Here is a 23,112-nt window from a genome sequence, read left to right on the forward strand (position 1 = left end):
AAAACACTTCTGAGCAGGTTTACATCCTGTCTCCAGTAATAGTCATGACTCCAGGCCATACTTCTCCACTAGCTGTCTACAGATTATAGAATGGTGCAAGATGATGTGGGGCACCAGGTCCAGAGCAGAAAGATCTCTGCTTCCTCAGAGATGCTTTAAACAAGGTTGACACGCTGTGGGTTTCTTACTGAGAAGTAATTTCTAAAGGTGGAAAGCTCTGGGGTCTGTGACCTGGTGAGTAGTTAATGCTTAGCAAACAGGTACAGCCGTCCTGGTAACAGACAGGGAGATCTTTCAACACCTAAAAGCCTAAATGGCCTGGTTAGAAATCAGAGTTTCTGTCACCTCTCTGGGATGGGCTAAGTACTGATTCCTGCACAGTCTCTTTGTCAAAGGTAACTTCTATTGAGTCAAGGCAGGAGGTGACCCAAACCTGACAGAAGGATGTGATGCTAAATTGTCTGTCTAGGAGAATCCAAAATGAAAGATTAGGTGAAAATCAAGAAACCCCAGCATGGGTCCTGTCATATATTGTGTCTGGGATGAAGACTCAATCCTGGGAAAATGGAAGTCTGGTCCCAATCGGGAACTTTTTATCAGGTATGGATTTTCCTCGGCACCCTTGGCTTTGATCCTGGGGCAGTTGGATTTGCTGAGGGACATTACGTTGCTTCCCAAGGTGATACTGAGGAAGTAGTGGGGCTGTAAAACTGAACTGTGCTCCCAAATACTACCTGTGATCCCCATGGCTGGTTTCTGAGGGCTCAGGTACTGCTGGCAACAAATTGGGGAAGTATGTGAAGTGCTGTTGGTAGTGTTGTGGGACTCTTAAGCTGCCAAAAACTTGTGTATGCCGGACCTGGGTGTCTTTGTGTCTGGCGGTGTGGGGGTTTGCCCTTCTAGTTTTACTCCTGGTGCTTGACCTTACATGGCTGGGAGTCACAATGGAGTGAATTCACTAGAGGCTATGGACACAGTAAAGAGCTACAGTTGTCTAGCTGTGTACCTTCCCATCAGCAGTAAAGGGCTTTGCAAGGCTTATGTGTACCTGCAGGGGTGCTGCTGTGAGTGCTGCTTTCAGGTGACTGAAGGAGGACTGATATCTGAATGTCCAGCAGAGGCACATCCAGAAAACTCCCCCCAAAATACCTAGTCAAATGAAAGAATCCCAGGAAGCTCTGGGCTGTGTGAACCCTCCTGGTGATGCCCATTGCCCAATGTGGGATGCTATGATCAGGGTCTGCCCCAGAGAGGTGAGGGAGCTGAGGAACTTTACTGCTGCCTGGGCAGCATGGACCTCTCACTGGTCTGCACTTTCTGGACAGAAATAGCCTAAGTGGTTAAAAGTGGAGTTACCTTTAAGGCATGCTGAACATGAGGTGCATCAGGCGGGGGACAAATGGAGATGCTGATGGGTAGGTTTTAGCACAGGGGAGCTGTGGGGGGACTGGGAGCAGTATGATGCTGACTGGGAACATATCCCCTTAAACTCCACCTCATCCTGAACTGGGGTGGTTTCCTGGGAGAGTTTCTGTCAGTAGTGCCCTGAACTCTCAAACCGGGGGAATGAGCTCTTTCTCTGGCTGGTATCTTGGGGTCTGCCACCTGTGGCTGATGCTTAGGGTTGCCTTAGACCCTCCCATGCAGGAAGGATGCTGGGCAGAGGTGAGGGGCCAGGCCACAGTCACTTTCACTTATTACAGTCCTCTGATTTAGTTAGCAACCAGGTGAGCTGTCACTGGAGGACCTGATGGATGGGAAAGAGAGTTCCCTCCTTCCTGAGGCGGGAAATGAAGCTAATCAGACCTCAGACACCTTAATCCAGCTCTGATCTGATTAATGACCCTGAAGACTGTGAACTCATCAGTACCGTGGCATCTATCACTGCCTTGCATCCTGCCCCTTCTGCTGTCCATCGCCCAGCCCAGCTCTTCTGCCCAAAACCCTGGACTCCCATCTCTCTGCTCTGTACAGCATGGACTGTGTGCCAGCTGCTGTGGTCCTGGACAACCCTCTTACAGGGTTTCAGGGTCTGATCCAAATATCTCCTCTCATCATCCCTCCATGATTTTTCTAGATTTCTGTATTCAGATATTTCCAAATACAGAAATAAGCCAGGTTTTATGGCTCTGTCAGCAAAGATTTCTTGCTTGTGCAATTCAAAGGCTGCAGCTTGGCTGTTTGTACTTGCATCACCCTGGCATCAGTGAATTGGGCACTAACGTGAGCTGCTGATCCTTGGGAGAGTTGCTTATCTTTGGAAAACCTCCTTGGGTAGTGTAGGGGACTTCCATGAGGACAGTAAGGCTAAGAGCTATGACCCAGACCCTTCATTCAAACCCTGCTCCCACTGCCTGAGCTATGCACTGGTACAGTCACAAATGGTCTCCAGGCTCGCCAGGAGTTACCTGGGCTTTCTTGGGCTGTCTACCTGCCTGTGTGTTACCCCATGGTGGTGACTGAGGCAGTGATTTCTTTGTTGTGACTCAGTCTCTGCTCCAGGTCTCAAGGCACATTCCCTGTACAGAGTTAACAAACCATTGCAATCCTTGAAGTCAGTCCTGAGGGCTCAGGTAAGAAGTGATGGCTCCCCCCTTCCCAAGTAGGCTATTGATCTGCAGCAGAAGAGTTGTCCTACCTCTTCTGTTCCCTGAATATTTCTTGTAGTTTCCCCCTGTGCTTGGGAGTCAGACTGCTCCATTTCTCCCCAGGTGTTGTCCCGTCTATGCCTGCTGCTTGGCTGTGCTGGCAGTTCACATGGGGAGAGAGAGAAAGTGTTTGGTGTCCTTTTGCTTGTGGGGACATTGGCTTGTATCTTGGTGACCCCACAACATCTGGGAAAACAGAGGAGGATGGAGTGGTGGGAGAAGAGGGGAGCCCTACAGCCTCCCTGATGGTAGACAGGTTGGAGCAGCAGGCACAGCTGAGCTGAGGTGGAAAGGAACACTGTTCCACCCTCAGTACCTGCTGGTCAAGTCAGGTGTATCACTGTGGTGTGACATCCACCCCAAATCCCTTTCTGAGAAAATCCAGCTCTGAGCTTTCCATGGGGCTAATTCCTGCCCTTCAGTCAGGGAGGCATCTGGAAAAGGGATATTGTGTGTCTTCTCACAGAAGGATCTCGGGCCACTCAGTGGAGCTGTTTGGTGCTGGGCTCAGGCAATGGAAGGAGGAAGTTGATGCACACATTGGATCTTTGCAGTTCCCCTCAGCAGGGTGATCCATGTGCAGGGAGATCAGCAGACAACATACCAGACTCTCTTGGTGCTGGGAAGACAAGTCCCTGGGGGCACTGAGCAGAGAAAGCAGAGGAAGGCCCCATATGCTCCTTGCCTTTCTCCTCTCTGAGCATCCGATTGCCACCTTTGTAGCACACAGGATTCAGTGGGATGGACCCATCTCTTCCTCAGGGAATAGAGCAGTGCTGGAAATGCTGAAGGGATAAGAAGTACAGGGACAGGAATTTCCTTTAGCCATTATTGCATTTAGGCAGGGCAATAGCAGCTGCCTTACTTCCCCTCCAAAGAGCAGGACCCACCACAGGGCACTAAAAATCAGAGGCTTGTACCACTGTGTCAGAAGGACACAAAAAAGAGGGAACCAGAGATACACAGGTTCAGACCTTTAATGGTAGAGATTCCTAAAGCAGTCACATGCACTTTGCCTCTCCCTGAAGGCCAGTGCCAGGGGATTAGGACCAGTGCTGCTCCTACTTACCCACCATTCCCAGACCAGCCAAAGCTTTCCTCTCTGTCCTTCCCAGGTGTTATTCTCTAAGCTGAGTCTTACCTAGGAAAGGTCAGACCAGGTAAATTAATAACAATCTGCCTGTATGCACCTGCTGGGTTGGCATCTTGGACAGACATAGGTAATGGAGGGTGGTGGTCCTGCATGTGTCCAGCTCAGGTCCACTGATTTCCCTGGATCGCAGTGATGCAGAGGGAGACAGCACAGCTGGGCACAGGTGGTGGTCCCCAGTGCACAGGATGCAGAGGAGCCTGCTGGTGAGTGAGTGCCTCTCCTACCCTCCCAGGTAAGCACTCTGCCCTCCAAGTGCATGGGGACTCCATGGTGCCAGGGCAGCACTGGAGCCCAGCAGGGCTTTGCCTACATATGCTGAAGTTTGTCTAGTCTCTCCGGATCTCCTCCAGTCGCTGCAACCATAGACCTGCTTCCCTGCCACGGGCCTGTGGATCAGGACGATGGACTCAGCGCCCTGGGTGGGTCCTGCCGGCTGGGGGGACCTCTGGGTGTGGAGGAGCTGGGGAAGGGCCAGAGTAGCCCGGGTCAGTCCTTGGCGCGTACCCACGGCTGTGTCCGGGGGCTGCGGAAGCCGGAGGAGGGCGGCCTGTGGGGAGGGCGGCGGGGCGGGGGGCCGGAGCGGAGCCAATGGGGAGCTGGGGTAGGTGGAGAGGGGGTTAAAACCCACCCCAGTGCCGTTAGGCGAGCGAGTGCCCGGAGGCGGAGCGGAGAGGAGGGCTGCCCTCGAGGGCAGCCCCGCTGAGCGCGGCGCGGCCCCGCGGGTGAATGCCCGCCGGTGCCGGGGCTGGCCCGGGGCTGGCCGGCCGGGCTGTGCCCAGGCAGGGGAGCGGTGGGGCGCCGGAGGGCTCGACGGCTCCGCACGGGGCAGGGCCATGCACAAGCCCATGGAGAAGTCCCAAAACTTCCGCATCGAAGCGCTCCTGGCCGAAGAGCCGGCGCGGAGCGCCTCCCCGCCGGGGCTGAGCTCCGGGAGCCCCGCGGCGAGCCCCGGCCCTGCCGGGCGTCCCGACACCCCCTCACCGCGGGCGCCCCCGGCCGCTGCGCCCCTCGCCCCGGCCGGCTTCGTCCCCAAGCCCGGCTTGCTGCATCTCTCTGGTCCCGGCCTCGGCGCCCTGCCGGCCCTTTACCCGCCCGCCGTGTACCCGCTCCCGACTCTGGGGGGCCAACACCCCGCGTTCGCCTACACCGGCATCCCGCACCTGCCGCCGCCCGGCGCAGAGCACCTGAAGGCGGCCGTGGCCGGTTCCTTCCCGCTGGAGCACTGGATCCGAGCCGGGATGCTGGTGCCGAGGCTTTCCGACTTCAATGGTGAGTGACCCGGGGACTGACCCTCCCGTCAGGCGGAACACGGCTCTGGGCCCTTCCAACCCCCGGGGCTGTCCGCCGACGCATCAGGTGCGGGTCCCTTCGACAACCCGGGACTGAGGTTTCCAGAACCCACTCCTTCGAGGCCTTCCGGTGGTCCGGGTTGGGACCCCGCAGGGACACTGAGCCCTCCGGGCTGACCTCGATGCGTGGCTCTCCCTGCACCCAGACCCCCTTCCCAGCCCGGCAGAGCTGGGGGGGGGGGGAGGGGGGGAGGTGGGATGCCCCACTGCTAGGGGGGAACATGACTCGCCCTCCGGAGACCTCCGAGGGCTGTGAGGCCCTGGGGAACAGATCCGAAGGGCAAAGTCTCGCCTTACGCCGGCCCGGTGATCCGGAACAGCCCCGAGAAGCGCTGCCCGCGCCGCTGCCGGCAGACCCGAACCGCGCCTACCCACGCTGCTGGCCCCGCACGGCGCTGCGGGCTCGTTGGGCTCCTGCGGGGCGGGAAGGAAACGAAAATAAAGAAACGGCAGAAAAAACCTGCACTGGGAAACGAATAAATCCCTCCAGGTGCGGCTGGGAACGAACCCGCCCGAGTCCTGTTGGATGCGCGGCCGGATCGGGCCCCCGTGCAGGGACGGGCCGGCGCTCCGGGTCCTGCCGCCGTCGCGCTCGGCTAGTGGGGATGAGGGGCCGGTGAGTTCATTGCTGGCGGCAGCTGCGGGAACCGGGCGGCCCGACAGCGTGCTGGGCTCCAGCCCTGCCCCGATCCCTCCTGGTGGGCACCACCAGGGCTGCGGGCAGGTACCGGATCCCGCGCGGCTGTGGTGGGGCACTGCTGTGAAGGTTCCTGCAGGGCACGGGCGGAACAAGAATTTACTTCAGGCATTTGTCCCGTTGCGGACTGGCACCCCTTGCAGTGTGACCTGGACCCTGCCCTGTGCTGGTCAGTGGGAAGATGGGCATTAAACCGAGAGTGACTGGTTAATAAAGGCCTGTCAGAGTATCCAGATTTGTTAGCTGAGCGTAGCATCTTAAAAATCTGGAAGCCCATTTGCAAAATAATAATAATTTTAAAAGGTTAGATAAATATCAGAGCAAAAAAATCTAGAGAATTACCTTGAAAAATGCCATTTATTATTCCTACCTTAAACCAGTCCTGATCAGGTTAAAAGGAAACAGGCTGGTTTTTCCCCCATGCTGTCTCCCTTTCCCTAAACTTTAGGAAAGGTCCATCTGTGATTCTACAGGTGTAGAATAAACCTCTAGTGCTTTGGGTTATGTGCACTCTTCAAACATGTCAGTAAGACAAGAAGAAAGAAATTTTTTTATTTATTACATCTTCCTTCCTCTCTGCAGAGGCCGTGTTATCTTTGAAGGGTCTGGGTCTGTTGGTGTATCTCAGCATCCTGGTAGCTTTGTACAGGGTTGCGTTTCACCAGGGTGGGAAGGCTCCACTGTGTCTGATCCTGTTGGATAATATAATATAATATATCCTGGGATAATATAGAGGTATTTGTACATCAGCTCCATTCCTCTCAAAAGCAGGATATGCTCTTCAGCTGGTTGCATCCAAAACCTTACCAAAAGGAAACAAATCCCGAATTATTGGCATGAGAACAACTTGCGAAGGGAGCTCTGCAGAATGCACTGGACCAGAATGTCACTGGGTCTTGTGGGAAACACTGAACAGGGCTCCTATGGAACCTCAGAGGGAGGAAAAGCAGTTTCTGACCCAGTCATGACTTACCTGTTTTCTGGAGATCCCGAAGCAGGGTAGACATGTTGAGGTGTAGCAAGAATGCAGGAAAAGCTGCCAAAACTGTAAAGTATTAAATCAGAATGACCACTGCCTCAATCCATGTCCTAACTAAAAGGTGTTTGTTACCAGTTCTGGAGAGCCCTTTGCAGTGGGAATTCTTTCTCTCGAGAGTGTCCTGTCAAATACTTCAGCAATTCTGCTGCTGCTGTGCAGAAGAGAACCTTATCCATCTTCACATCCTTATTTCCGTCCACTGGTAACCTTAGGGTTCTCAAGAATGTCTTCAGCCCTTGCTCTTGTGGGCTCACTGAAGCTCTGAAATCAGGGTCCTTTGCAGCATGCCTTCTCCTTGTGCTTACCAGGACTGGCTCTGGCTGCATGTTATAGCTGTGTCTGGGCTCATATTGCCCCAGTGTGCTGGCCATGCTGTAGGGACAGGGACAGTGTCCCTGTCCCTACCAACACGTAGGCAGGGACAGGAAAGGGTACCTGCCTAGGATGTGCTGCCTCCATGGCCCTTCCTCATCTCTATGTGGAGGGTGGTGGGCTGGGCAGGAGCCTTCCATTGTTGGCACAGGGCTCCTGGGCTGCCTGTAGTTTGTGGGAGTCCCTGTCCCACCACCCAGCCTAGACAGACAGATGGACGGACCTGCCTGGCTGAAGTTTCCAGAGTGACTGAGTACAAGTGTCAATGCTGTTGGTGCCAGTCATGTTTAACTCTCCCAGGAGCAGTGGACAGATGGCTGTGAGAGATGAATCTGGAAGCCTTCTAGGACATATTGTGGATCATTCTGGAGGTGATCGCCCTTGAGATTTATTTAAAGGGAATTCCAGCCTAATTTCTGCAATAAATTCCTTCTTTGGTTGCCTGTGTAACAATGCTTTGCAGGTGTGGTCTAGTTTTGATCTCCTGGGCACAGTCAGGGAGGGGGAAGCAGCAAGACAGCGCATGAACTGTAAGCTCTGTGCGTATTCATGGCACGCATTTACCCTGCTATCACCTGTGTGGGGAGGTAGGATGCCAGGGAGACTATCTGAGACAGTTGGTACCCTTAGGAACCTGGCCTGGGCTTGGGTGCTGGGCTCACTCAGAGCAGTGCCCCTGCTGTGAGGCAAGCAGGTGCCATGCCTCCCTTGCTAGCTACCTGTGCAGAGCCGCATGCAGTGCCTGTCTGCCTCTGCTGCAATGCGGAGGGAGAGGGTTGTGGAAGGCCTGGGTGCAGGAGCAGGCGTGCCCTTGCTGCAGAAAGCAGGCATGCTGCCTGCCCAGGTTCCACTATCCCCAGCCTGGATCCCTATCCTGGGGCTTTGAGCAGCTGCTGAACCACCCAGGGGAGCATTTGGCATTGGAGTGCCATGCCTATTAGTTTTTCTGGGACCTGTGATTTATTTTGCCCTGTTTGTCAGTGTGGAAATGCCATGCAGTGGTGGGAGCCAAGTGCAGAGACACACTGCAGCTGTAAGCTGTAGAAGTGGGGAGCAGTGACATACAGCTGTAGACTCTCGGGAAGAGCAAAGGATCCTCTCCAAGGGACCTGCTGCTTAGGTGGCTTTCCTCACACACCACTTCCTTGCATCACCCACTCATTAACTTGATGGCCTGGAGCCTAGATCAGATCCTGCCCATGATGGCAGAGAGCTTGCTGGTGGGTTGTGCTGGGCTAGGAGAGCAGGCAGGATAAGTTTATCAAACTTGTTGAAAAAGCAATGCCTTCCAAGGCTCACCAGGTATACAGTGGTCTGGTGTCAGCTGGAAATATGGGCTGGCAAACAGCTGGCAAGCAGCAATCGAGGTTTAATGGTGGAGCAAGCAAGGGGCTATCAGAGGTAGCAAGTGCCCTTACATGTGGTGCCCCACAGATAATGGCCAGGGCTGCTGGCAGGTCAGAAAAAGCCTCTGGTTATGGCCCTGATGCTGAGACTACCTCCCTCCCTTCCAGCTCTGACATCTGGGGAAACACCTAAAGCAGTCAGGGTGTTAATTTCCTCTCCTTTATCTGCCACACCACAGTTAAGTGAGCTATAGTTAAACAAACCAAATTAAAAACAAGTGAGTTAATATCAACCTAGGATTACCCTTGTTATCAAGTAGACGGAACTGTATCAAATAAACCAACAATTCTTTATAAGCTTTATCTAATTATCCAGAGGGCAGCTGCCTTGCAGAGCTCCTGGCCTCAGACTCAGAGGGCATTCCTGGCCCCAGGCCAAGCAATTTTTTACTGATACTGCAGCCAGATGCCAGGCATCCATCGGAGGGTCCAAACCCTGCCAGGCTGAAGGGGTGTTGAGACAAGCTCTGGTCCTGGATGGAGTGCTGGAGGAGATGGCTGAGCAGATAATAAATCCTTTGGCAAGCAGAGGTGTGATGCTGGGGCAGTCACTAGTCTTCTTGTAGGAGCTGAATAAGATGGAGAGCCTTCCCAAAGGGTAGTTCTTTCTGAAATGCTGATAGTGATAGGGATGGGTTCATAGCTCAGTTGACACTTACTGGAGAAGGTAAGCCCTGGTAGGGTTGCTTGCTGTGCACCCCTTGGGAGGATAATTTGTCCATGTGGCAGCCTGCCACAGGACAGGGAGGGATGGGACTCAGCAAAGCACATTGACAGGACAGACTGCAGCTACCAGCAGCCACTACCTCATTCTCTCAGTCTCAGCTTCTACCTCCTTCCTTTTTTCTTTCCCCACCAAGAATCTGCAGATCCTCTTCTGTCATACTCTCTCCACACAAAAGAGCTAGAGCCCTTTGGGAAATGTAACAGCAGAGCTGATGCCAGAGATGTTGGTCATTCAGGTCCATGAAAACCTGCTGCCGTGGGTGACTGAAGGTCAGCTGTATTGGCTTGGGCTTACTTCACCTGGTATGGAGGCCAAATCTTGAACAAGTCACAGTAGGGAGCAGGGGGGATGGATAATTATAGCTGCTGAAAGGTGTGTTGTCAGAGGAGGTCACAGATTAAGTGGCCAGCCATACTCTGTAGGTTGGGCATTGAACTGGTGGTTGCTTGAACTGTATGACAGCACCACAGAGGGGTTTGAGGATTGGGGTGGGTTTTTTTTTTTTGTCAGCACTGGGCCAGGAGGCAGGGTAGTTTCCAAGGAAGTCAGGCTCTGTACAATGTTTGTGATGGATACACTGCACCGAAACTGAATTGGACAATGAGAATGAGAAATCAGAGCTGGCAGCGTGCTCCAGAAGTCAGTCCCCTGCAATGGTAGTTATCTGGGATATATCCTGTTTGGATTTGACTTTTGGACAAACTTTCTGATTATCTTTTCCCTGCTAGACCAAGCAGTCCTCAGCAGCTTACCTGGGGAAAAGTGAGTCCCTCTGAAGGTGGACAGACCAAACTTGCATTGCGTTTAAGATTGAGATTCTTCTGTGAGGAACTTCTGTGCCTCTGCTCTTCCCACATCTGGTTTTAGTCTGATCACATATGACTTTGCTAGAGGAGACACAGAGGAGCCTTTCAGGTTGATCTGAAGGATTTCTGTGCTCCCTGAAGCAGGACACAGTGCCCTAGGAGCTGAGCCCTGGATTCTCTGCTTTGGAATGGGGAATTCAGACTGGGAATATGATATCTCTTCACCCCTGGACCCTCCAGCTCCAGAAAGCGCAGAACTCCCCGATTATTGGATGCTGAGAGGGCACAACCTCTTCCCTTCTCTTTCCCCAAAACATTATCTACAGACCATGCACAGAAAGAGAAACTGCTCAGAGGGGCCCTTCCCTGACCTGGTACAGCCAAACTGCACAGTGCAGCTTCATTGCAGGGAGGGACTCTGGGGCTCCAGATGCTCCAGCCACCCTCATGTCTCTGAGGAGGCTCATGAGCAGAGGAGGCTCACTGGGACCCAGAGTCCTTGGGCTGCTGGGCACTGCCCGGGGCTGCTTTGTGTTGTGCCCCCACCAACACAGAGTGAATGAATTTCCCCTCCAGTTCTCTCTGATGCATCTCTGACCTTTCCCTCCCTGAGGAGCTGCAAAGGCTGTTAGCTTGGGCTGCCCCATCCCTGCAGATGCTAGTTCCCAGAACACCTCCTTTCCTTAGCCAGAGGAAGCTTTCGAAGACCTGTTAGATCCCATGTCTCCGTGGAAGATTTGTACAGCCAGAGCATCCACAGCCAGTCAGAGCCCAGATGGCTGCCGAACTCTGCAGAGCTGAGACATTTTTCATCTATATTTGTACTGGAAATCTTTTGAACCTCTCATTCAGTTGTAGCCTTGAATATGTTTCATATGCAAAGTAATGCATCCTGTGTCAGAATCATTGGACAGTGTGTCTCTGTTCAGTCAGTCCCTCGTTTAACTGGCTGGTGGCTACAGGGTGGGTCCCACAGACTGTCTCTCCTGGCACTGAGGGGCTACAGGCAGAAGAGGGGGTTGTGCCTATCCAGCTCCCATGAGACGTTTGCACAGCCCTAGCCCAGCCTGTGTTCTCTGTTTGACCCACCCAGCATCCAGGTACTTGGGATCAAACCTGTGTTGTGATCAGTTAATACCTCTTTCATAAATTCCTGCCTCATGCGTCATCACTGTGTTTGTGAAGGGGTCAATGGACACCTCAGGAGATGGGCAGGTTGGGATCAAAGCTGGAATCTGGGGGAGATAACATGAATGGTGTCCCATGCCCAGCAAAATGGGTGAGTAGGAGCGGCCCTTGCCAAGCATGGCACACTTTTAGGGCCAGGATGCTCCATCTTGTTGCCCAAGATATGTCAGCAGGGATGTGCCAAGGACCTTTTGCATTAGTGCTCACCACCACCACCCCCCATTCTCCCCCTCCCTGCTGCTCCAGCACTTTATTCCCAGCTGCAAACCCCTGGGTTTGATTGCCGCTGTGGTGCTGGGAGAAGCAGTAAAAGCTGAACCCCAGGGGGACAATAAAGCCAGTGGAGAGGAGATAAGCAAGGATCAAACAGAGTGCGGCAGCCACCCCATGCTGGACTCTGAAAGGTCCCTTTGTTCCTGCTGCCTCCTGATTCAGTGCCGCTCTGCCTTCAAGGGCTGCAGGCAAGATAGTGGAGCTCACGGACAGCCCCACCGCAGCCCCTGGCCGTTGAGCTGCCACCTGTGCGGCCCAGCAATAAAAAAAGAGAATTAATTTCAGTCACAGCACTGATCCCAGTTGTACACCGAGGCCTGATAACGTATCTCACTGGTTCCTATCGGGCAATAAAGCCATTATTGGGGTGGGAGATGATGGAGACACTCACCTTCCTCTTCATCCTGGGTTTGCTGAGGGGTTGTACCCCTACCAGTCTGCTGTCCCCTGACCCCCACCCACTGTCTGCTCTACAGCTGCCCCGCAATCTGGCTTGATGGGGAAGTGCCGTCGGCCCCGCACAGCATTCACCAGCCAACAGCTCCTGGAGCTGGAGAACCAGTTCAAGCTCAACAAGTATCTGTCCAGACCCAAGCGTTTTGAGGTGGCCACGTCGCTGATGCTCACTGAGACACAGGTACCTTGGCCCTGGGGGGATGGAGCATAACACCATGGAGCTGCCATGGGGGCGAGTCAAGGTCATGGGCAATGCTAATGCCATCAGCCCCACACCCCACTGCTCCCATCAGTGCCCCTTCCAGGGCATCTCCTGCAAAGACCTGCCTGGTGGGCTCCAGGCTTCTTCTCTTGTGAAGGGCACCTTGAAAATACTGCTCCTGGTTTTACCTGGCACCACCAACTTGGGTTTCAGAGCCTTCCCCTCCCTCAGCATGCTGTGGGAGGGGTCTTTTTGTGGGGCAAAAATGAAAACGTCCCTGTGGATATCCTTTGCTGAAGGCTGGATGGGGGGAAGGCAGCAGCCCCTATTATTCCTGTCCCCGTGACAACCTCAGCCTCTTTGCACATACCTGTAGCACCATGGGATGCCCCACAGTTTAGAGGTTTTGGGGGGACCCTCCATGCAGGGAAGGTGAGGGGATGAGTGGGGACAGCATGAAGCAGGGTACATCCTTTCCCCTGGGGGCTTTCCCTTTGCAGGTGAAGATCTGGTTCCAGAACCGCCGCATGAAGTGGAAGCGGAGTCGCAAGGCCAAGGAGCAGGGGGCTCAGGTGGAGGCTGAGAAGCAACGAGGGCTCAGCAAAACCTGTGAGAAATTGCTGCCCGGCGAGCCCCAGGGACAAGCTTCTGAAAGCCCCGAGTTCATGGGGCACAGCCCTGACTCAGGCTTCCTGCACTGCAGCACCGCTGAGCTGAGCTATGGCCCGGACTCGTCTTGCTCGGGGGGCGAGGAAGAGGAGGATGACGAGATGGGCGCCACAGAGGGGAAGATTGGCTCTGTGTTGTGAAAGGCGAATGGAGCCAGCTGGGGAGAGGGGCCAGGCTGTGTTGTGGGGGGTCTCTGCTGGCAGACACAGACTGTGCCTGGAAGGAGCAGGGGGCTGCAGGGCACCTGCCACCCTTTAACTTATGTGTGTTTGGATCCTATTTAACTTGTAATTATTCCTCTGTGTGTAACTGGAGGAGTTCCCAGATCCCTCCCCTATAAAGCTGTTATCTGGATTCCTGTGCTTTTCCTTAGGGGACAGGAAAATCCCCTGTCCTGCTACTGTGCTGTCCTACCAGGTCTCTGGGGAAAAAGGTGGGGAGAGCAAACTTGGACAGCTGGCAGTCTGCTAGCACAGCTGGAAGAGAGAGACCCCGCACCCTTCTTTGACTGTACTGCCACTTCCCTACAGATCTGACAGTGCCTGGAGCAGCACATCCCGGTGTGGTGGCAGCATGTCCTTCCCCTTGGTGGCATGTAGAGCTGGGAAGGATGCCCAGGTTGCATGCCAGCCTGTCTTGCTTCCTCCCGCACCAGTAGCATCCCTGGTAGGCTCTGTGCTTTGCAAGGCAAAACTGTCCTGTGAAGCAAAGCTGATGCTGTTTTCCAGGCTGCAATAAGCCTGGTTGCATTGGTGTGGCATTGCCCCAAGTAAGTGGAGGGGAAGGGAGGCAGGAAAGTGCTCAGGCTGTAAAGGCCCAGTGCTGTGGTGAGCGCCCCTTTTCACATGGTGATGCTTAACCTCTCTAACTTCCTTTCTGGGCTTGTTTCCTTATGCTCTTGGGATCTTGTTCACTCTGACTGGGCTGAAATCAACCCTTAGTAGGAGGCTGATGACAGACACCCTCTACTGCCTCCCTAGAAACACTAGGGTTAAGCACTGACTCCCCGTAAGTAAGGAGGTTGCCCATGTCCTCACAGGATGCTGGAGGGTCCTGGAAGGCCCTATACATCTCCCAGGTGCACTTACTGGGTCTCCCCTTGGGGTGCTGAAATGGCTATGAAGGCGGAGGGGCCGGCCCGAGGGGGCAGCCCTGCCTCCAGTGCACGTAGAGCTGCAGGGGTGAAGCAGGCTGGGCGGGGGTGGGTGACCCATTCCCAGACAGACCGTGATGTCCCTCCTGTCGCACATCCTGCTCCTCTCCTCTCCTCTCCTCTCCTCTCCTCTCCTCTCCTCTCCTCTCCTCTCCTCTCCTCTCCTCTCCTCTCCTCTCCTCTCCTCTCCTCTCCTCTCCTCTCCTCTCCTCTCCTCTCCTCTCCTCTCCTCTCCTCTCCTCTCCTCTCCTCTCCTCTCCTCTCCTCTCCTCTCCTCTCCTCTCCTCTCCTCTCCTCTCCTCTCCTCTCCTCTCCTCTCCTCTCCTCTCCTCTCCTCTCCTCTCCTCTCCTCTCCTCTCCTCTCCTCTCCTCTCCTCTCCTCTCCTCTCCTCTCCCTGTTTCTGCCTGAGAGTGGCAGGGAGGGCCGTCTGCCCCGGGCCTTGTGGTGGGGTGGGAATTGCTGAAGCAACAGTTCCTGTGGAATCCCGGGTCATCTCTGGCAGGCAGTCCGTGGTGGAAGGGACAGGTAAGCCTTGGTGCGGGGCTGTCACATACTGCAAGGCTGGGAAAAGTCTCTCCGTGTCTGGGCGGCAGCACCCTGGGCAGGGGGACAGATGAGATGTTTTTGGGACAGAGGGGTGGGCTGGGGAAGCAGGTGACAGGAGAGAGGAGCATGGAGACGGACGGACGACGGTCCTGTGTGGGGGGACAGTGACCCACAGTGGCTGCTGGCAGCCCAGCAGTTCCCCCTGGGTACATGGCATCCTCTCTGCCCAGCTTCTGTCTCCCCAGGCAGTCCATCTCAAGACATGCAGATGTCCAGACCCCTGGAACTGCCCAGTGGGGAACTCTGGTTCTGGGGAGGCTGCAGCTCTTGCTCCAAGGGGGTAGATATGAGCTAGGGTAGGAGGAGGTGCCAGGACACTGCCGTGGTTGGTGTAACATGGAGCAAGAGAGAAATAAATGTGGTGTAGTGGGGGAAAAATACAAGGAAAGGAGGAGGGAATGGGGAAGCATGAAAGGATGGTACCTAATTCGCTGCCATTGCCATGTGCGGACAACAGAGGAGGAGACCCATTGCTCCAGGAGAATTGTGCCAGCTCCCAGCAGGAACACAGGACTGGGCACAGAAATGCTGGCACCTGCCAGCCCATGGCTGCAGCAGCATCAGGGCCAAAGACATCTATCACCTGATACACAACCTGGCACAGCAGGAGACCGCAGGGAGTACTACACACTGGAGCAGGGCTGAAATGGGGGAACAGGAATGGTAGAGGGAGAGAGGAAAAGGCACGAAGGAAAGCAACAAAAGTGCCAGGAAGGAGGAGGGGAGCTGAAGGCATGTCACAGGCTAAAAACGTTCACCTTGATGGGCCATGACAGGTTTAATTTCCAAAGTACAATCATTAAAGTGATGGATGGGAGGTGTTCATCTCACGCCTGGTGCACTCAGGCCCACCGTGGCTGCAGGAGGGTTTGTTTTGTTGCCGTTATTTATGAGGTTGTTTCTGGAGGAGCCAGGCACTCGTCCAGAGCTAGAGGGACAGAGGAGGGGACGCAACTGATGCTGGAAGAGTTAGAGTGCTGATTTACAGCTGGGCTGCTTAGCCGAATGACTCATTTGTAAACATCGACAAATGCCATTAAAGCTGCATCTCCTTCCTGCCTCTGCCGTCCCTGTGCTGTTTGATGTGGCCAGCCCCATTCTCCATCATAGTGATGCCTGCGCCCCCTGGAGGCACTATCTGTCTCTCCCCACCGGAAAAATGTCTCCTTGAGGGTCATCCAGGGAACTGGGACTGTCCCATGGTGGTGGTGGTGCCCCATAAGAATGATACCTGATGGGCTCGTGCAGCCAAGGCTCCCCACCCTCTGCCTTTGCTGGTCTTGGCCCCATAACTACTTTTGGCGATGATAACAACTTGTTACTTGTGTCACCAATGCTCCAAGAAGCTTAGGGTGACCTGGCCCCATTAAGGTGTCCATCCCTATGAGAGCACTCTCCAGCCTGCTGCAGCCTGTGACCCCTTGCCACCCTGCAATCCCTACAATGTCCTCACTCATCCATCCGATGCACCCCCGGACTTCACGGCTCCTCTTTGCTGGGTCAGCTTTACGCTGCCGCCCTCCCCAGCACTCATCCTCAACACCCCTCGCTCCCTCCAGCACTCCTGCATCCCTCCCTCTTCCACCCGCCTTCCTTCATCTCCTTGCCCCTGAACTTCCCAGCTGCCCTTGATCTCTGCTTCCCCCCTGCAGCCCTGAGAACTCCTCACCGGCCTCCTTCATCCCTTCACGTTCTCCTGACCCCCGCCTGCCCGCTCCCTCTCCCTGCCCCGGCACCGTTCCATCGCCCCCTCCCTGCGCAACCCTCCGCCGCCCCCTGGCGGCCGCCGCTGCCCACGCGAATTGACCCGGGGCGGCCGCCGTCGTCGCCCCGGGAGCCGCTGTGCCTGGTCTCCATGGCAACGCGAGCCGGCCCGCCCGGCGCTGAGTAGTCGGGACCGGGACCGGGACTGGGGCCGGGACGGCACCGAGGTGTCCCGGGATCCCGGTCCTTTAGGGAGCCGGGCTGGGATCGAGGGAGCCGGACCGGCCCGGGGATGATGGTGACTCGGAGCCCGGGCTTCTGCTCCACTCCGGGGACAAGCAGGGTTATAATGGAGCGGGCCGTGCCCCAGGGAGCTGAGCAGGCGCTCGCTATAGGAACAGGGTCCTCCCACAGTCATCCATTTGGGGCTCGAGGAGGCCAGGCCAGGCTACAAAGCACAGCTTTGCTGTACTGTGCTCACTGGGCCGATAGTGGGCAGGGCTGTGCTGTCCAGCGCCAGGGAGAGCCCTTCCACAGGGGCTGGGCTGCGAGTCATGACCCACAGGTCATGGGGACAGCCATGCTCTGTGGAGAGGGCTGGACTCAGCTGTTAACTGGGGACACAACGGGGGCTGCTCCCCTGCAGGGAGGGAGCTCAGCGCCACCAGCAGTCTGAGGAGGGGGTCTGGTCGCTGGGAGTGCCCAGCTGTTGGCAGCAAAGGCTTTGTGGGTGCAGGAGCAGCACATGTGAGGACTTTTCCCTCTTTTTTCTCAGATGCGTGCTCAGGTGCATGACGAGGCCCAAAACTCTGACTCTTTTCTGAAGAGTGGCCATGACAGGAAGGTGAGCGGAGGAGCAAAGGGTGCTACTGACGTGGGTAGATTGTCTGGCAGGCAGGGAGAGGAGAGAAACAAAAAAACGTTTAGCCTTTGCATCCGTTGCTCATCACACCTTTAAGTATCTGCTGTTTGGGCTGTGGCCAGGAGGTGTCCTCTCTGGACCCCGGAGCACGGATTTTGGAGACTCCTGGAGTTTTGCCGCGGGGTGGCTCCTCTCATCCGTTGCCAGAGTCAGAAACCCTTAACGTAGAGAAACGGCTATTTGAGTGATTTCTCGTCCCTTCCTCCCAAACTGCTATTCCCAAAGGTGCCTGCAAGAGAAGCAAAGAAGAAGAAAGTAATATTCTGGGGCATTGAGGTGCCTGAAGCACTCAGTTGGCATGGCTGGGAACTTGGAAAAGAGATGATCAAACACCTGACCTTGAAAAATGTTCATGGGAAAGCCCAGAAGCTGAGTTACAGGTGCGTGGGAAGTTTGTTTGTCCTTTGTACTCCTCGTGCTCTCTCTGCGTCTTCACTCACCTCTCCTGCTGTTATCAGTCACATCAGCACCTTTTCTCAGATTCACCTTCCCTCTCTCTCCATTGAGTGCTGTGCTGGAGACAATGTGTGCACCCTTACATTGCAGGACAAAAACCTGCTAATTCAGAAACACAGGCCTTGTTCCTGGCAGAAGTCTGTTAAATGAAATGCCTTGTTTTAAATTCTGTTTTGCTGATACTTCTGTCTGTGAGGCATTTCCAGTCTAGTGAGATTTTAATTGTGGATGTGTGCCAGCCAGCCACTAGTGTGACCTAAAACCATTGCTCCCGGAGTCCCTCTGGATGCTGAGCCATTCCAGCAGTCCCTGTGATCCTCCCTGCTCTGAAACTCAAAATTTTCTCCCCTGTGTTTTTTGCTCATACTGCATGTCCTGAAAACATAAAATATTATCCAAGGAAGGGGTAGCTACTTAGAGCTGGGAATTTTCAGGACACCTGGGTTCTGTGCCTCTCTACTGTTTTGCTGCCAAAGTACCCTTGGGGTCCAGTGTGTAAATTGTGGGGTCTGGAGGTGTTGATTGTTTATTCTCTTTTCTGTTGTCTAACTTAAGCTGCCCACCCTCAGACAAAATCTCTTGTTTTGATTTTGTTTTCTAGAGCTCCTTCCACGCCGTTCTTCTTCACTGTTTTCCCGCAGCCGATTACTCTGAACCCTGGCATGTCTGTAACTCTGCCCATTGTTTTCCAGCCCAGTAAAAAGGTAAAGCAGCAACAACATCGCAACTGCTCTCAGTGCTCAGGCTGCATTCTGGGGGAGGGCAGTGAGCCTCTGCCTGTCTTGTCATTTCTGATTTGTTTTCACTTGAATACATGAGTCCTTGGGGAAATTCTAGCATATAGAAGGAGTGGGCAGAATTACCTTCCTGATCTCTCCACATCTTCATTACCTGAGAGAGCCCTAATCCCTGACTTCCCTGCAGAGTTTGCCAGTAGTTATGGGAGGAATCCTCAAAAAAAGTATTCCCAGTTTTTCATTTACTGTTTCTGCCTTTCAACTCAGTAAGATATAGTGCTTAAACTGTCCACAGCTGGTTTGATCCCAAGGAAACACATCTGGGTGCTTTTAGTGCCGAACCGTGGGTTGAGGGACTCACTTTCTGCTTTCCTACAGGAGATTCCAAAGCCTCTATATTGAAGGGCTACCGCTTTTCTAAAGGGATATGTCAGGGGCTTCCCTTCTTTGGGATGGAGAGCATTTCTTTAAGCATTATTTTAAACAGCAATGATTCTTTTTTATCCTGACCCTTTTCTTGATTTTCAGGTTGTTTGTAGTGTCTGTTTCGGCTCTGAGTTTTGATCTCTGGCTCTTGTTGACAGCTGTATGTCTTTGATATGTATCTCTGTCCTAGCCATAGAAGATGGTCACTGGACAGATTCCCAGTACCCTGCTCTCTTAGTATCATGATTTTCTGATGACTGTTCATTGTTCCCTTTATGAAATAAGCTACTGGCCTTGTTCCATTTTCAGTGAATAGTTTGTCTGCAGCACATCAATCGCTAAAGCAGGAGGCTGCCTTTCTTAGAGAGAGCAAGGACTGCGTGTGCTGCAAGGTCTCTCCTTACCTGTATAAATGTTACTCAGGAGGGGTGACAAATGGGAAGCACAGAAAACACATATCTTTCAATTCCTTCTATCTTGGCTGTTTAGCAGATGTCCTGATGCTATATGTTCACAGTGCTGTCAATGCTGCGTCTTTATCTTGTGCGTTATCTGCTTGGATCTCTAGCTGACAAAGCATTTAATCAAAGATTAATACTTCTGTGCTCATGGAGCTCAAAGAAAGGCTGTACATGCTTCAGTTCAGCTGAACTGGGATCTTGAAAATACTGAAAGAAATCCATCTGCATTGAAACAAACCAGGTGAAGCTAATGTGGCCTTCAACTGCTCTCTGCGAGGGTGTTTTTGTGTTCCCTGATGGAAGAGTATGCCTGAATACCTTCCACACTGCCTGCCTTTTCTGAGCGATTCATACGCTCTCTGTCATGCACAGAGGCCTCCACTGGTGCTTCTGTTGCCAAAATTTTCCCCCCAACACTTGGAGACGTGAAGGTGGCAGGTATTCATGGGTGAAGCTGCAGCACCTGCAAGGTGGAATCCACCTAACTTCTGTCTCCTTTTGCTTTTCTGTGCAGAGGGATTATGAAGACAAAATCTTCTTTATGAAAGCTGAGGGTGAGTTCTCTGTTACCCTGCATGCTCTGCTTCCACGCTTCTGTCTGTCCATCCCGGCCACTGTCCAGTTGCCTGTCTGTGCTATCCACAATCTTACGGAGGCGACGTTTCCTGTGTGCAACACTGGGTGAGTGAGAGGTGGCTAAGCAGACACTCCTTCTGTTTTGCCAGGTATTTTGCCACTTTCTTGGACCCTCCAGTGAATGCAGTTCATTCCAGTGGTTATTAGTTCTGTTGGCTGCCTTAACAGGAAGCAAAACTCTGCCTCCCTTAAGGTCTTGGCAGAAGAGGCAGCAGAAGGGTAGTACAGGTCACTAGGTAGATGTGGGCACATCTTGGCATCTCATATCTGTTTGTTGCCAGCATATGCTGAGAACAATTCATGCACAGGAACTAGGTGGGGACAAGCACAGTGTCCCACTGAGAACATCCCACATTCACTGGAGAAACCTGGGCTTCTGTTTTACAGAAGGTAACCTGCCCAACATGAACAGGGAGAGATGAGCTACCAGCTGGAAACATTTAGTCATTTAGGAGCAAGGATGGTCCCAGTTACCAAGGTTTGTCCTATTTTAATGAGGAAGGACAGTACTGTAGAAAGGAAGTTCCCAGGCAAGGAGGAGGTGTACTTCCAACCAAGTGGTTCCAACCATTTCAAGTGCTTCAGTCTCCACTTGGAGAAATAATTTGTTACAAGTGAGAGGCCCAGGATGTTGGAGGATAAGGATGGTAAGCAACAAACAGCTTAGATCAATAAAATAGAAGAAGCTCATGGCGTATCGTGTTTGCAGAAATCAAACAAGCAAAGGGGGTTCTGGAAAATTGAATGAGGTATTAGGGAAATGGTTCAGTCCTCTCTTCTCGCTTGAGCATATAACAGCGGAACCAATGTTCATTTGGAATTAAGTAGCTGCAAATTTAGATGCAGGAAAAGCAAATACTTAATTGTGTAGCTGATTTACTTGCTATCACCTTATGGTCATTAATAAAGTTCTTAGCTGTAATAACTAAGATTCATTAAAGTGTGAACAGAGCGTTTGCAGAGACTAGAGGCAAATTTCTTCACAACATCACATATTTGTCCAGCTGCATTTGCAATTCTTCCATTCAGCACCGGTTGCTTCACATCCTAACTGAATAACCTATTGGGAAAGGCCCATCCTATCCATGGTTGCACTAGCAGCAAATGATCCACTGATCTGCTTAAAATGTATTTCCATTTCCTAGTGATTTCGTTACCGTCTTTGCCTGGGAGACACCAAACCCTTTCTTCATGATTCCTGACCATGGCACACTGAACCCAGGTGCTGAGTGCATGGTCAAGGTGATCTTCCAGCCCAAGGTGGCTGGGGTGCATAATGCAGCAGCAACATGCTGGTTTGGAGGTGAAGTGAAGCAACAGAGGACAATCCAGCTAAAAGCCCTGGGTGAGTCTTTCTTGCATTTAACACACAAAGAAATGTGTATTACCCTTAACTCTGGAATAGCATTCCACAGGGTTACGTGGAGGGCCTGCACTCTGAGGCTCTGCCCCATTTGGCTCAATCCAGTGACAAGCAAGTGAAGCCCATGATTTAAAAGTGGCCTGTGAAATTCTCTAATGTACTTTTGCCAATTTGGAAGTGTTATCTAAAGAGAAAGAGAGTCCAATATGCCCTGTGGCATGCTTTGGCCAAACCAGCATTTCCAAGGCCTGTTTAAGTTGACAGAAGGGAAGAAATGAGAGAAATTCACTGGAAAAAGCCTCCACAAACTCCTGGCTTTGTCAGACACTCAGTGTTTTCTATCTGCCCCTGCTAGACAGAGAAGAAGAGGGAAATTTCCAAAGCTTTCTGGATGCAAGCTAAAGTAAGCAATGATTTCATTAGCAAGTCCTTGCCTGAAGTGACTCATGTGGCCATTGACAAACAAAAAATGTGATTCTGAGTTAAGTAAATTAGGGCTGGAAAGGAGCTTATTTGGTTCAAAGCAGGGCCAACTTTGAAGGCAGATCTAACTTCAGAGTTATCTGAGGTTCTTCAGAGACTTGTCCAGTTGAGTATTGAGTATCCAAGAATGGAGGTTCCACCTGTCTTTCCTAATCCAGCATACTGTTCTCTTTAACAGCCAAATACCCCTACCTGTGTGTGAGCGTGACAGGAAAGAAGTCCAAAGGTGTACAGCCTGGAAAGTTTCAGGATGTCCTGTGTTTTGGATCAGTACCAGTGGGGACAACTGTGGAGAAGTCTGTGGAAATCTTCAACATGTCTGTGGTATGGGGGGAGAGAGATTGACTTGTGAGAAGCTGACACATTTCTCTGGGATATGTGGTCTTGTGTATCTCCCCTAATGCTGCAAAAATAACCCAAATGTGAATGTGAATGAAACAGAGGTGATGAGCCTTCCCCTACCAACCATGCCATTCACCCTTGCCTTCTAGCTACAGTGCTGGTAAATTAGCCATTTGCATCATGGTATTGTAGTTTCCCCCTGCTTCCCTTCTGTGCTTGGTCCAGATCAGGCAGCCACCATGTCCTTTTCATCCTGCAGCTCTCCTGCTCACTCTGGACAAGCCCATCAGTCTTGTGTGATGTTGTGTCAGTCTCAAATTGGAGGGGGGGGGTATCCCAGGAAACTGATGGATCTTCTGCTGCCCTCTGTGGACTGCAGCCCAGTGAATTGTTCAAAAAGTCAAATGGATTTGAGTACCTTGTTACCTCTGCTAGCTCAGCCCATCCTGGCCTCTTAAGTGATGGATGTACTCAGAGGCTGCTGACATGGATGGCAGAAGTGCTGAGTGCTCCACAGTCCCTGCAGCTTGGGAGTGGAAAACACACTCATTTTTGTACCCTTGTTATTCACATTGCAGTGGTGCTCAGCATTTCCGGGCAAGGATCAGTTTTTTAAGAGTCTTGAGTAAGGTGTCAGAGCACCAGCTTTGTTTTTTTGGGATAAGAAGACCCATAAACAGGATGGAACTGTGGATAGAGGAAAATAAGCTATCTGCCTGCATGTTCCCCTGGCCACAGCAGTCACTTAGGCTGTTTTGGCCCCTACGAACACCTTGAGCCATCTTTCTACCTACCAGGAGGGGCACTCCAGTCCCAGAGATCACCAGGAGTTTTGCT

General features: G+C 52.9%; 2 protein-coding genes across 5 annotated transcripts in view; both read left to right on the forward strand.

Annotated features, from left to right (window-relative positions):
* Positions 1 to 4,527: 4,527 nt before the first annotated feature.
* On the forward strand, positions 4,528 to 13,380 carry LOC136292990 (motor neuron and pancreas homeobox 1-like). Its single transcript, XM_066189267.1, is given in 4 exon segments — positions 4,528 to 4,564; positions 4,567 to 5,070; positions 12,135 to 12,295; positions 12,817 to 13,380. Coding segments are annotated over 4 exon segments (1,011 nt in total). The 3' UTR covers positions 13,126 to 13,380.
* Positions 13,381 to 17,133: 3,753 nt separating this feature from the next.
* The window catches only part of CFAP65 (cilia and flagella associated protein 65), a 31,707-nt gene continuing 25,728 nt past the window's right edge, over positions 17,134 to 23,112 (forward strand). For 3 of the 4 annotated variants that reach the window (XM_066190138.1, XM_066190139.1, XM_066190140.1), the window contains exons 1-2: positions 21,300 to 21,432; positions 22,112 to 22,257. In XM_066190138.1, the coding sequence (XP_066046235.1) occupies positions 21,321 to 21,432; positions 22,112 to 22,257 (258 nt within the window). In that variant the 5' untranslated portion in view covers positions 21,300 to 21,320. Of the gene's footprint in view, positions 17,294 to 17,596; positions 17,752 to 18,428; positions 18,532 to 19,965; positions 20,133 to 21,232; positions 21,433 to 22,111; positions 22,258 to 23,112 lie in introns of those variants that run through there. The other variant, XM_066190143.1, reaches the window with a different exon arrangement.

The sequence above is a fragment of the Chamaea fasciata genome, unplaced genomic scaffold, assembly GCF_029207755.1.
Source record: "Chamaea fasciata isolate MVZ Bird 193981 ecotype frontalis unplaced genomic scaffold, bChaFas1.0.hap1 SCAF_8, whole genome shotgun sequence".
NCBI classification, from domain to species: Eukaryota; Metazoa; Chordata; class Aves; order Passeriformes; family Sylviidae; genus Chamaea; species Chamaea fasciata.